Source organism: Gloeophyllum trabeum (assembly GCF_000344685.1).
Source record: "Gloeophyllum trabeum ATCC 11539 unplaced genomic scaffold GLOTRscaffold_00012, whole genome shotgun sequence".
Classification (NCBI taxonomy): domain Eukaryota; kingdom Fungi; phylum Basidiomycota; class Agaricomycetes; order Gloeophyllales; family Gloeophyllaceae; genus Gloeophyllum; species Gloeophyllum trabeum.
This window is the reverse complement of record NW_006920421.1, coordinates 1,068,796-1,081,636: the sequence shown is the minus strand read 5'-3', so window position 1 is coordinate 1,081,636 and position 12,841 is coordinate 1,068,796. Positions and strand designations below refer to the sequence as shown.

General features: G+C 53.7%; 5 protein-coding genes across 5 annotated transcripts; 3 read left to right on the top strand and 2 right to left on the bottom strand.

Moving 5' to 3' along the window:
• Window positions 1-608: 608 nt before the first annotated feature.
• Window positions 609-1,522, top strand: GLOTRDRAFT_140360 (uncharacterized protein; the record flags this gene model as incomplete). The annotated part of the gene is made up of 4 exons (XM_007870794.1): window positions 609-716; window positions 844-876; window positions 927-1,019; window positions 1,082-1,522. 4 exons carry the CDS (start codon window positions 609-611, stop codon window positions 1,310-1,312), a joined length of 465 nt encoding a protein of 154 aa, XP_007868985.1. The 3' UTR covers window positions 1,313-1,522.
• GLOTRDRAFT_47166 (uncharacterized protein) lies at window positions 1,522-2,446 on the bottom strand (the record flags this gene model as incomplete). Its single annotated transcript, XM_007870535.1, has 4 exons — window positions 1,522-1,689; window positions 1,749-1,853; window positions 1,903-2,184; window positions 2,234-2,446. The coding sequence occupies 4 exons, from the start codon at window positions 2,444-2,446 to the stop codon at window positions 1,522-1,524; spliced, it is 768 nt and encodes a 255-aa protein (XP_007868726.1).
• Window positions 2,447-4,882: 2,436 nt separating this feature from the next.
• On the top strand, window positions 4,883-7,801 carry GLOTRDRAFT_64423 (PLP-dependent transferase). The gene is made up of 5 exons (XM_007870793.1): window positions 4,883-5,125; window positions 5,182-5,305; window positions 5,372-5,480; window positions 5,537-7,309; window positions 7,367-7,801. Exons 1-5 carry the CDS (start codon window positions 4,956-4,958, stop codon window positions 7,564-7,566), a joined length of 2,376 nt encoding a protein of 791 aa, XP_007868984.1. The 5' UTR covers window positions 4,883-4,955; the 3' UTR covers window positions 7,567-7,801.
• On the bottom strand, window positions 7,634-11,005 carry GLOTRDRAFT_79842 (phosphatidylinositol 3-kinase; the record flags this gene model as incomplete). The annotated part of the gene is made up of 14 exons (XM_007870792.1): window positions 10,866-11,005; window positions 10,724-10,810; window positions 10,559-10,660; window positions 10,360-10,503; window positions 10,187-10,307; window positions 10,036-10,122; window positions 9,889-9,969; window positions 9,572-9,811; window positions 9,234-9,519; window positions 8,914-9,146; window positions 8,254-8,851; window positions 8,129-8,203; window positions 8,062-8,076; window positions 7,634-8,007 (listed from the first exon to the last, which is right to left on the bottom strand). Exons 1-14 carry the CDS (start codon window positions 10,937-10,939, stop codon window positions 7,634-7,636), a joined length of 2,517 nt encoding a protein of 838 aa, XP_007868983.1. The 5' UTR covers window positions 10,940-11,005.
• A 381-nt stretch (window positions 11,006-11,386) lies between these two features.
• On the top strand, window positions 11,387-12,761 carry GLOTRDRAFT_79841 (alcohol dehydrogenase zinc-binding domain protein; the record flags this gene model as incomplete). Its single annotated transcript, XM_007870791.1, has 2 exons — window positions 11,387-11,405; window positions 11,461-12,761. The coding sequence occupies exon 2, from the start codon at window positions 11,655-11,657 to the stop codon at window positions 12,759-12,761; it is 1,107 nt and encodes a 368-aa protein (XP_007868982.1). The 5' UTR covers window positions 11,387-11,405; window positions 11,461-11,654.
• Between the last annotated feature and the right edge of the window lie 80 nt (window positions 12,762-12,841).

The following is a 12,841-nucleotide window of genomic DNA, read 5'->3' as shown; positions in this document are numbered from 1 at the left end:
CTGCCATATGTCTTTCTTTCCCAGAAATACTATATACAAGCATAGCGCCATATGCTGGCGTTGATTAGACATCGTGATCTGGGCTACCTGCTTGCTTCGGCTGGACGGCTTACTCGCTCTGGCTCTCACACTGACCACCCTCCACTCTACAACTCTTGCGCACTATGGTGCTCGCGGTGACGTTCAGAAATGTGATCAATGGGACAGTCCCTTTTGCTCCCTCTTGCGACAGGGAGTACAGGTATGATTCGCAAGTCTGCCAAATATGGCAATCATCGTAGTTTCTTTCGCCTGCGGACGCACGCAGAATCACTACTTGGTAGGCCTCATCTTCTATGTCGTCTTCATTCCGCCTCTCTTCCCAAACTACTCACTTCGCTCTCGGATCTGAGAAGCCTTTTCTGCCTTCACCTCGGCTGCAGCTCACAACCTCGCCCGCGGTGGAGACCTGATATGTTCCGGCGGCTTTGTTCGATTAAAGCTACTCCACCCCAGCCGTATCTCTTCGTACTCGGCACCATAGAACTCCTACAAGTCACTCACAGCACCCAGCGCGTAGCAGCATAATGAATCGCGTGACGTCACGCGACTTAACAATAGCGCGCCTCATGGCTCTCACTCTCCAACATACAGGCTTCCTCCTCGGCGCAAATGATGAATTGGCTTCTGCACCATGTATCTGTGGTCATGCAGATAAGCCGTCGCCACCTCGGTTCGTAATGCGACACCGACGTCATGGTGGAAGCCAAGAGCTACTTAAACACTGGAGACCTGTCCGGGAGGCTCAAGATTTACCAAAGTTTCCTCCAGACGTCACTTGATACCCCTCGTACCGAATCCTAGGACTGTGTTAATCAGCAATCTTACTTCATCATGGTAAGTCCAGCGTGGCTACTAGGCACGACCGGTGTTGATTTGATTGTTAGGGTATCATCATCTCCACGATTGCAGCTGCTGTGACTGCCGTAGTCACCGGCGTCGTAGCCGTCGCCTCGATTATTCTCGGCGTTATCGCCACTGTAAGTTTACTTTCACCAACCATTGCCGTGGTACCTTCATCCCAACTGATCCACCCCTCCAGATAATCATCGGCATATTCGACATTATCTTCGACATCCTCTGCTGCAACTGCTTCGGCGCGCGCACCCGACGAACGGGAACTCATACATACTGGGGATCTGGTGGGCTCTTCGGACCCAGAAGGGCTGCAGCAGGTCCCATGGCGGGCGCCGGGGCAGGTCCGGGCGTGGGCGGTGGAGGTTTGGCCGGTGGGCCTGCGATGGGTACCACGGGTGCGGCGGCGACTTACTAAATGATTTCGTCCATCTCATCGAGTTACGCGATATTGACGATTTTAATACATGATTCGGTGACGACGGAGGATTATACTATTCATGTTTAATAGAGGATGTGTTGTAGTATTTGTGATTGTACCTATGCCCCGTGTAACGAAGGCACATACCCTCGAATTATCTATCAATTCTGCGTACACGCGAAGGAGGTGAATAGAGATTAATAGGGTTACACAGGGGTCACGGTCCCGGATGTAGGGGCGCTGGACACCATCACCACCTGGTTCAAGCCAGAATCTTGGAGGACGCGATACAAGATCGAGAATTCTTTGATCTGCCCAGGTGCAAAGCGTTCGTATGTCGGTGTTCGAGCGTACGCAATCTCGGCGGTGGTAGTCTAACAGCATGAGGGCGAGTCAACCGGCATAAACTACTAGTCTGAGAATGACAGCGTACTAGTATCTCTGATGTCAAACCCTTTATTGGAGACGCTGAACTGCGGAAGCGGTGCATACGGTACGTAGCACCATTGAGCCAGCTTAGTACGGTGTCCGTGGTGCTCTGCTTCGACTTAGTACCGGGACATCGAACGTTATAGGCGCTGACATACGTGAAGTTCGACCTCGTATGGCCAATGCTCGCTCCCGATAGGCACCAATGGTTCTTTCCTCGCTATGATGGGGTCCAGGAGAGCCTCCAGGGGATGGTCAAAGATGCAGTCGACTTCCTCCGCGTTGGCCGTCAGACCGCCGAGAACAGAGACATCACCCAAGAAAGCGACCACAGGTGTGACAAAGAGCTTCGACGACGACAAGAAGGGGCGCAGCAGACACAGGGTATACACATGCGGGCAGTTCAGCGGCAATCCGACTTCTTCGTGGGCTTCGCGGTACTAGACGTTTCTCCAGAGGTGCAGCAGGCGCGGGAGCAGCTGGACTCACAGCAGTAGCCACTATGTCGACGTCTGTCTCGTCGACTTTACCCCCGGGCAGGGCGGTCTGGCCGGGATGTGCGCGGAGGGACTTGCTCCGGGTGGTGAGGAGTACACGGAGCTCCCCCGCGCGTTCGAAGAGTAGCACGAGGACAGCGGCGAGTTTACTCGTTGGATACGACGACCTGCAGTCCCCAAGGGGTCCCGGTGGATGCAGCAGCATCGGTTATCCAGCACATGAGTGAGGTAATTGATTGACGAACGGACAAGTCAGTGGTCTCGCGCTGGTGGATCCGCAGACGTTCTAAGCTTTGTCTCGTCTTCTCAGTTACCTTCTCGAGGGCGGTCGACGGGAGACCGAATGAAGTCGACATAAAGATTGAGGATTTCGGGGAGTCCTGTGGCGGATTTCGAAGGAGGTTAAGGCTGATCGAGCGCTCGAGGACGCGTCCTCAGGCGACAAAACCGACTCGTTCGTCCCAGTTCCTTGCGGCATGCGCATGCTCTATCCTGCGTCTGCTCATGTTTCTGCTAACACATTGGCAAAAAAAGGTTCAAATGTTGAAGGCCAGCGTCTATATCAAAACCACGTTAATCAGGAGATGCATCCACCTTTGGCCCAGCTGGCCAGCGCACCCCCTACTAGCGATGGGTAGCCGTGATTCACCATGGCCAGTCATGACGACTCATGACCACCCATTGCCAGTAATGAATTATGTATAGGACCCGTCTAACCGCTACCCTATGAAGGGAATCTAAGGAGGCAAAGTATTCCAAGAGCAGTCTACAAGCATCCTATGATAGTATGTTCACTACTGCTCAAGGGAGAATCACGAGATTGAGTACCCTCGCAATCTCTCGCAATTAAGGCGATGTCTGGTATGGTCCCCTCAGCTCAGATATATAGCCCTAGGTAGGGTACCCCTGCCCAGTACCATTTTATCTCGGTCAACCCTCGACGGTCTCTATGGCTGAGCCTCCCCCAGCAGGACTATTGAGCTACTATCACGTTCACCTCTGACGGTTGACCCATCCTATTCCATCCGCGACGCGGGCATGAGATCGAAAGCGCTGTCCTATACTTGTCTGGGCTGCATCATGTAGGGAAAGCAATCCAACAGGATTGAGTGGTTCTAGCACCTGCATATTCATTGCCTGACAGCATGAGAACATCCGGTCGATTTGCCTAGACTGTAATGTATGCCCCATGATTTAACTATTGGGCAGTTAAGCTGACCATTCAACCATAGCTTCTGCATGATCGCCGTACATGGAAGTCGCCGCTAGATTGTGGGCAACGTTCCTGGGTGAGGAGATGATGTTGAAATACCAAATTCGACACCGTACGCGCGGACTGCTGCATGTGAGGTAGATGGGAAGGGACATAATTTGGCCAAGTTACCTGAAGCACTCGACGGTGCAGCGAGTGACGTTCCTCGTTATAGAAGCGGGGCGGTGCAGGTCGCATCATGAGGTACGCAATGCCCCTTGACTCAAATTGACATTCTCATATCCAATGTACATAAGCTATGGCTGGCTCCTACCTCTAGCGAGGCTGATATCGCGAGAGCTAAGATAGAATCTTATTTCAAACGCTAGTCTCAGGAAACCTGTTTCTAATCTCGAAGCCGGGGCTCCCCACCCATCCCCTCCAGACGTACCTTTCGAACTCCCACCTTCCTGATGCACGGTCCTGAGCTCCATTAGAGTGTACGCAGCTGCGGGTGTGGCGGGTACCTTGGAGCACTCTTTCCATTTATGCTGGATCTATGCATCCGCGGCGTCTCTGGGCTCAGTTCCGAATCCCGACGTGCCCCTATTCTCGAGTGCATAAAAGAGATCGCTCAGACGGTCTCCACTCCCCAGACAGGTCAACGCCAGCACATCTACCAGCCTACCAATTCACTACATCTTCTCACCGTGACAATGGCCTGCTCCTGCGCTGACAGCTGCTCGTGAGTCCGCCTGCATGTCCTCCGCACCGACCACAGGCGCTCACCCTCTTATCTCGCACAGCAACTGTACCACCGCACAGCAACTGTACCACCGGCTCCTGCAGTTGCCCCAAAGGCCAGTGCGCCTGCGCTGGGTGCGCTAACAAGGCACACTCCTCCAGCGTACGTCGGTTTCATTTATACGCGGAATCAGCACCTCAGTAATGCCGTCCATGCTGCCAGTGCTCCTGCAAGGGCTCCGGTTCCGGCTGCAACTGCGCTAGCCAAGACAAGGCCTGCTCCTGCTAGGCGATTGCTTTCCTGGACTAGTGACGCACGCGGTGCTCTAGTTTGACTCGAGGAGTTGAGGCTGTATATGTGAACATGTACTTCTTGCTGCAGTGTTGTATCAGTATTGTTTCGTGGAGATAACCTCATAAAACCAACACACATTTTTCCTGAGCCGTTGCCCAGTCTCGAATGCCTCGCTGACTTGTAGCCCAGCTGGCTGCAATCTCCTGCGTCATCGAACCTCACTGATATCGAAAAATGGCAACAAATTTACCTGATTGTTCGCCTATCTACTTTGTATCTACTAACTATTGAGGAGACGCCGTTTACACGTCTATCGTTGACTGATGACGGACTCTTACCCGGACCACATATGGAAAACATACCTAATGCGGCACTTCCCACGACATGTGAAGAATTGTCCTTCTTGTCAAGTCTGAACTGCACTTCCGAAGCCATTCTTTGTACGACATGCACCCAATGCCATAGCGCCCCTCGGACTCCAGAATGTCTCTTCTGTTCAAGAATCTCCGAGTGCATCAGGTCTTCGGGGCCAACACCGATGTCGGCAAGACCTTGTTAACCTCCGCGCTCGTTCGCGCTTCCGCGACCAAGCATGAAAGAGTGTTCTACCTGAAGCCAGTGAGCACCGGGCCTATGCAAGATGCAGACGACGAGTTGAGACCGTTCGACCGTGCCGTGTCTGCTTTGGCTCATGCATATCGTCGACTAGACATGTCAAACGCTACATCGGAGCTAACAAGGATCGCCTGCACGCTGCTTGTCTCTATCGATTCTCCGAGCCCTTGAGCCCCCACCTTGCTGTACAACTGGAAGCTGATAAGGAACAGACGGAGGTCGGATACATTTCGTCTCGTCTAGTGGAATAATGTGTATATTGAAGCCATGCGCTGCTCGTTAAGATTCCTGTCCCATCAGATGAGACGTTTGGGAGCGCAGTTGCGAGTCATATCAGGCAGAATGCATCTGGAGCGCCTTCGTATTCTCATATGTACGTCGAGACAGCTGGAGGTAAGGCCTGTCACTGTCGCTGGCGCCTCTTGATTAAATGCACACCTCGCATCCAGGAATTCACAGTCCCTCCTTGTCAGGCACAACCCAAGCAGACGCCTACCGACCGCTCTTCCTTCCGACCATACTGATCGGCGACTCCAGACTGGGCGGTATCTCCTCCACAATCTCAGCTTACGAGTCGCTCATGCTGCGAGGCTACATCGTCGACTGCATTCTACTATTCAAAGATGAGTATTACCGCAACGGCGAGTATCTCGCGCCGTATTTTGCAGAGAAACAGATCAACGTTGCCACCTTCGACCCGCCCCCGCCGCGGCACAGCGATCCCTCAGCGAATTTCGACCTGACGGAAAGATACTACCAATCCCTCGTACCGCCTACGCAAGAAGGCAGCATCTTCAACGTCCTCTCCCACCTCGACGCTTGTCATTCGCGAAGGCTCGAAGAGCTCGAGTCCATGCCCCGCCGTACTCTCGATACCATCTGGTGGCCCTTTGTCCAGCACGGACACGTAAAAGGCGAGCAAGACGTTAACGTCATCGATAGCGCCTTCGGGGACTTCTTCTCTGTATACAACGGACATCGCTCAAAACGGACGAAAAAATCCCTGCTAGAACCGCAATTTGACGGCTCAGCATCGTGGTGGACGCAAGCCTTAGGACACGCGAACCCTGCGCTCACGACGGCCGCTGCGAGAGCCGCTGGGCGGTACGGACACGTTATGTTCCCTCAAGCCACGCACCTCCCGGCCTTGAATCTCGCTGAACGCCTGGTCAAGGATGGACCTGGAAAGGACTGGGCGTCCCGCGCGTTCTTCTCCGACGACGGCTCTACTGGTATGGAAATCGCTCTGAAAATGGCGTTACGTGCATATGCTATTAAGCAGTCGCCCCCGCTTGACATGGCTAATAGGAAGGAACTGGGCGTCCTAGGCCTGAAGGGAAGTTATCATGGCGATACCATCGGCGCAATGGATGCATGCGAAGAGGGCGTTTACACTTGTGAGTGGCATAACGCCAAGGGGTATTGGTTCGACCCGCCTTACGTCGGCATCCGCAAGGGCAAAGTTCATATCACCGTCCCTGAATCCATAGCTCTGCAGTCCGAAGGGTCGGTCAACGGTGACGCCCTGCAATCTTTGTCTCAGGTGTACGACGTGAAACAGCGGTTGGATACACCGTTAGCCTCAGTCTACCGAACTTTTGTAAGCCAAACGCTCGATCGCCTACAGAAAAAAGAATCGCCTGCACTCGCTGCTCTAGTTCTGGAGCCTATTGTCTTGGGGGCCGGTGGTATGATATTCGTGGATCCCTTATTCCAACGTATTCTTGTAGACCTCGTTCGAGAAGCCGAGCCATCGAAGACCCTCCCGGTCATCTTTGACGAGGTCTTCGTAGGTCTCTACCGATTAGGCATGGAAACATCTGGACCGCTCCTCGGCGTGCATCCCGACATATCCGTCCACGCAAAGATACTGACCGGAGGTCTACTGCCGTTGGCCGTCACGCTGGCATCGGACGAGACATTCCAGGCGTTCCTCAGCGAAAACAAGACGGATGCCCTGCTTCACGGTCACAGCTACACAGCCCACCCGGTGGGCTGTGAAGTTGCTAACGAGACCCTCAACATGCTGCAGAAAGTCGTGTGCGGCGACGAATGGAAAGAGGCGCAGGAGAGGTGGTCTGGCGCAGGAGACACGGATTCCCCCCGTGTCTTCAGCCTGTGGGATCAAGGCTTCGTAGAAGCCATATCACATCTGGCTCCTGTCAAAGAGGTGATGACTCTGGGAACGCTCCTCGTTATCAAGACGCAGGATGATAGCGGTGGTATGGACCACTCGATTTCCCCCTCAGTTCCCACTCGCTTATTGTACCTGCCGACAGGATACCGATCTAACTCTGCGCAAGCCCTGCTGAAACCGGTGGTTGCTGCGTTGAATGAAGAGTCTCCGAACGCATTCGGGATGCATTTCAGAACCCTTGGTAACGTTGCTTACTTCATGACCAGTCTGAACAGCCCGTCAAAGACAATCCGCGCGGTAGAAGATAGAATATGGTCCGCTCTATCGAATGCACATTCATGATGTGATAGAAATACATAAAGCAACAGAAAATCCAGGACTAGTCCTGTCGCTGAACAGTCCCGACAGTCTAACTCCGCCAGTATTGTGCCAGGTCATGAATCCGATCCAGGACAGCGGTGAAATAAGATGTCTCGTTGAGAAGGGCTTCGAAATGTTTGATCGCTTCCTCTTCTGTAAGATCCAGTCGGAACTTATCTTGGATCTGTTCGTGAACGTCGCGATGCTTGATGTCGGGAATATTGGCATCGATCATGAGCATGACCAAGTTGAGAATGAGGTTGGCGCTCTTGCGAAGAATGGTGAAGGCCGTGAAGCAGAAGTTCTTGAAGCGCGCGTAGTGAGTAGACTGGGCACCGCCCATGCCGTCTACCATTTCCTTGCACACCTTCACCGGAGGCGGAAATGGCTTAGGGTCGCGTCCAAGGATGTACCCAAAATCGACTAGATGGCAAACCTATCAGGGAATCCACACGCACAATATGTCTGTAGACTCACCATGGAAGAAATGCCCTGGAGAGGGGAGCGTCAGCAAATCAGTAAGTAGTCTTATGTATGTGCTTACCATCCGGTGTCAGCAGTAGATTGTCGAGATGCCGGTCGCCTACACCGAGAATATAGGTGACGACACAATACCCAGCTGAGATATTATGAGGTACGGTGAGGAAGAGCCCAATCTTTGACACGCACCGCAGCTCCTAACAAACGTATCGATAACGCTTGGCTCCACGCCGTACGTGCCTACACTTCCTTCATCAGGATAATTGGCCCGAAGGTAATTTAGCAAGGTCCCGTGTTCGCTGACGATAGCAGCAATGGTTTTGCTCGGAATGAATTGTGCCATTCCCTGGAGTGGACCAGTCGCTAGAACATCATAAGGAATGAGCTTCAAGTCCAAATTCTCCTTCCGTAGAAGTCGGTCCATGAGGGTGAACAACTGGATGACCAGTTGATCCTGCCGCATATCGTCTCCGTCTTTAAATATGACAGGATACTCGGACCCATCTGAACACTGGAAGTACAGCAGCATCGGGAACAAGTTTGATTTGAAGACAGACGACTTCTCGGCAATTATTCCCGTCACTTCGTACTTGGCGTTCAGAGGTAGAGGGAGGGGCTGCATCGACGCGAGACCATGTTTGGAGTCGGCAAGGAAGGCACGCAATTTCTCAATCTTCTTCGGTCGGGGATCTTTGGATGTACGGAGGTCGCGAGCTCGCTTGGCCAAAGTGGCGACCAACTCTGCTTGACGAAGCATGGAATGTCTACGCTCTTGGCCATTCTCAGCCTGTCAAGGGTACGTTTCGAGTTAGTCATCTCCGGCGAGGGCTAGCCGATCATTGCTCTGACCTCCAGAATCTTCTGCATAAAGTTGAAATCAACTCGCCCATACATCTTCGCCATCAATTTATCCTCCAGAGCGACCTCTACCATGAGGTACCAGTGGAATCGGTTACCCAGGACTGGATTCTGAACAGCTCGAGCAATGAGGAAGTCAGCGAGGCCACTGTCCTCATACGATATTGCGCTAGCTGCCGATCGCGATGACCGCTGCTCGCTAGCCACACTCTCGAATTTCAGAGCTTGCACAAGTTGGAGGAGGTATAGCATCAGCTCCTGGATGAATTCCGTCAGCGTTCCTTGATATGCTGAACAGAGAGATGGTCAACGTACATCATCTGGAGCCCGACTCAGCTGTTTCACGGCAAACGCCCTGACTCTCGAGTCAACCGTATTTGGGCCAAGCAGTTCTAGCGCGTCGTCCGTGTCTATCTCGGTCCACATCGGCAGTAGCTCCTCAACGGCCTGCCTTACCTCTGACGCGTCGCGCCACGTCACGGACTTTAGGAACTTCGTAAGGCCGCGTTTGTCCCTGGTGAGGTAAAAACGAAATTTCCATATGAGATCTTTCTCTTCCGATGTCAGCCGTTCAGCCGGTGAATAGTTGAGGATATGCTGGTCAATGGCTGAGCAGGGCTTTAAGACGGGGTAACGGTAGTAGACTTACAGATAACTCATCCCGGATCTTGGCATTCGGCTTCAGCTCCCTGTCGTAGGGACCGCTTCTGTGACTGCGCACAAGTCGACGATGTTTATCTTCTACAGGATTCTCCCGCGTTACCTCTGGGTCAACGATAGCCCAGAGATATGTGTTATCCGACAGAGACACTGCGGAGGTAGAGGGTTGACTCGGAGTATGCGTTGCCGCAGCTGTCACCGCTGTGGATGCAGAGGGGGCTGGAGTTTCCTATACGCCACAAGAACAGTGGTCGAGCGATGCGAGCCAGTCAGCCATGTATAAGGCGATGAATGCAAAGGACGTACAGGTTCGCTGAATATCACAGGGAAATCAAAACGGGGCATATCGATATACAGGTAAAGGTTGTCAGACTTCTCAGTCTCTGCCTGACATGCGGGTATAATCAGTCGGCTGTCCTTAGCTCCAGAAACAAGCTAACTTAGGCTACGTACCGCATGTATCTCTTCCATCTTCCTGAACGCAAGGTTGTCTAGCCAGTCTGTCTTTGGTAGATCGCCTCGCTCGTACTTCTTGACGAGCTGTATTAAGGGGGTCGCATAACGTGAGGTAACATCAGATACAAGGGTACTCAGATGCACACACCTTCTCTAGCCTGCCCATCTCATCTCGCGTGCCGAGCTTACTTGGCGTCGTAGTCTCCACCGAGCCGTCCGCCTCTCGATCTGGCCACAAGAGGAGTCGATGCTTCCCTCTGCGGAGAGTCCTGTCATACGTCGGCATGTTTGCTCGGTGTGTCAGTTCGAGAAATAACATACCATTTCTTTCCAAATAATCTGAAAGTCGTGCCGCCGATTGGGACAGCAGACCGTGGACCCGCAATGTCCCAGACTGTGAAGGTTATCTGGGAGCTAAGGGGTAGATCACAGTAGCGTATTGGCAGCGTTATCCACTCGTTCCATCTGGAAAATGTATCATTTTTCCCGCTTGATACACGTTCGAGGGGAGAGTGCATACGTATAGCTGTTCTTGAAGGCTTTGAAGGACGTTCGGAAGGGTATCGTGAGAGGTTTGTTATCTGCCACCAGTTGGCATGTCACATAGAGATCAGCGAGAGTCCTTCATCCTCCCCAAGCATCGTTCAATCTCAAGCGGTACCAGTAGACCAACTGGGGTACTTACGATTGTTGTACACCATGGAACCTCAGATCAGGATTCTCAAGGAGCTCGGTGAAGGATTTCTTTGGTATCGTTCCTTCTAGCTGTGAGCTAAGCACCTCTCAAGTTACGACGATGTTCAAGAATCACTGCCTTGACCACTCACATCCTGAATGTCACCGGCTGCTTTAGATCGCTCAGCTTGGCGAAGGTAAAGTCGTCTCTATTATCCTTATCCATTATGGTTTAGACGGTTCGGTGCACCAGATCCACAAAAAGAATGCCAATTTGAAGTTAAGAAACGAGGGTTCAGCAGGTATGAGCAGAACCTGTGGCTGATAATGAGGACCGCTATAGCCGTAGAACCCTAACCCGAATATGCCGCTGCCACTGGGTGCCATCAATCTCATAGGTCAGGGTGTGCGGTAACCTGTGGTTAGGCCCCTACCCCGGACAGGGACCTCTTTCTATCGACTGGGTCCGCTGCTGCCCGTATTACAGGATGGTGTAAAGCCCATATATGTTTGTCTGATTGGGTACTGACACCCATATCAATCCGACGGGCTCTGATGATAGGGGCTTTATCCATATCGAGCAACCAGGGTAAGACTCTCCCTCCAACAATATTTCCATCCACGCCCCCATCAGCATGCCGTGGAACTCGTAACCTCCCGCAATAGGAGTATGCCCATTTAGAACGTCCCAGGTAAGCCGCAGGCACGGGGCACAGGGACATCACCATTTTTGACTTGCGAAAAAAGAGATAGCAGTCGTATCGTCCGTCCGCGTCCGCTTTCCCGGTAATTCAGCTGATGTTCGGCCACATTGCAAGTAAGCACACGCGTCTTAACGGCTATCCTCCTAGTGGCCACCTCCGATAGAAGGCAGGATCGCAATCGTATAAGAAGACCACGCTGTGAGACTCGAATCAGACTCAAGTTATCGCCCATTCATCATGAAAGCAGCACTATACGACTCGCCTAAGCCCTCCCCTCCTTACCTCACCCTCACATCCCTTTCCTCCCCGGTGCCCACCGCCGGATCCATAGTAGTCAAGGTCCTCGCCTCCCCCGTCCTGCCCTACGCCGAGGAGATCTTTCGCGGCGAACGCATCTACCCAAATCTGCTCCCCTACGTCCCCGGCGGCGGCGCAGTCGGCGTGGTTACCGCCGTCGGCCCCGACGTCGCCAACCCGCTCCTCCAGCCCGGCACGGGCCACCTCGTCTACTGCGACCTGACCATCCGCGCGCGGGACGACCCCCGCTCGCCCGCGATCATGCTGCAGGGCATCAGCGCGCCCGACGCGCGCGCGCAGCAGGTGCAGGCCGTGTTCCGGCACGGCAGCTGGGCGGAGGAGATGCTCGTGCCCGCCGAGAACGTCTTCGTCATCCCGCCCAGTATCACCCTCGACCCCGCGACCCTCGCCGCCTTGGGCAGCGTCCTCGTGCCGTTCGGCGGGCTGTGCGACGGCGACATATGCGCCGGCGCCACCGTCGTCATCACCGGCGCGACGGGCCACTTTGGCAGCGCGGCGGTGGCGGCCGCGTTGGCGCTGGGCGCACGGAAAGTCATCCCATGCGGTCGCTCCGAGCGCGGCGTCGCAAAGCTGATCGAGGTCTTCGGCGCGCAGCGCCTCGCGCCGGTCGTCCTATCCGGAGATGCAGAGAAAGACAAGAAAGCGATTATCTCCGCCGCGGGCACAGGCTTCGAGATCGACGTGCACTTCGACATGCTCCATCCTTTGGCGCCGCCCTCCCTCGTCGCAACCGTCATGTCGACCCTCCGGCGCGGCGGCACCTCTATCCTCATGGGCGGGCTCACGACGGACGTGCCGCTCCCGTACCGCGAGGTCCTGTTCAAAGGCATCGTCGTGAAGGGCGTTTGGATGTACGAACGCAGGCTGATCCCGAAATTGCTGGGCTTGGTGGAGGGCGGATTGGTGGATCTGAAGATGTTTGATGTCGAGACCTACAAGCTGGACGACGCCAATGAGGCGGTAGTAGCCGCTGCAAAGCGGAATGGGGCGTGCCAGACCACTGTCATAGTATGCAATCAGGTGTAGCCTAATAATCCTCGTAGTAATCAGCCACGATATGAAAAACAGAAGTTATGTGCACAAGGGACTGATAGACAAAGGATTGA

Coding starts and splice junctions, on each gene's coding strand:
- GLOTRDRAFT_64423 (XM_007870793.1), top strand. CDS start 4,956: ATGTCTCTTCTGTTCAAGAATCTCCGAGTGCATCAGGTCTTCGGGGCC. Junction 5,306..5,371: donor CTGATAAGGAACAGACGGAG/GTCGGATACATT, acceptor CTGCTCGTTAAG/ATTCCTGTCCCATCAGATGA. Junction 5,481..5,536: donor GTACGTCGAGACAGCTGGAG/GTAAGGCCTGTC, acceptor CCTCGCATCCAG/GAATTCACAGTCCCTCCTTG.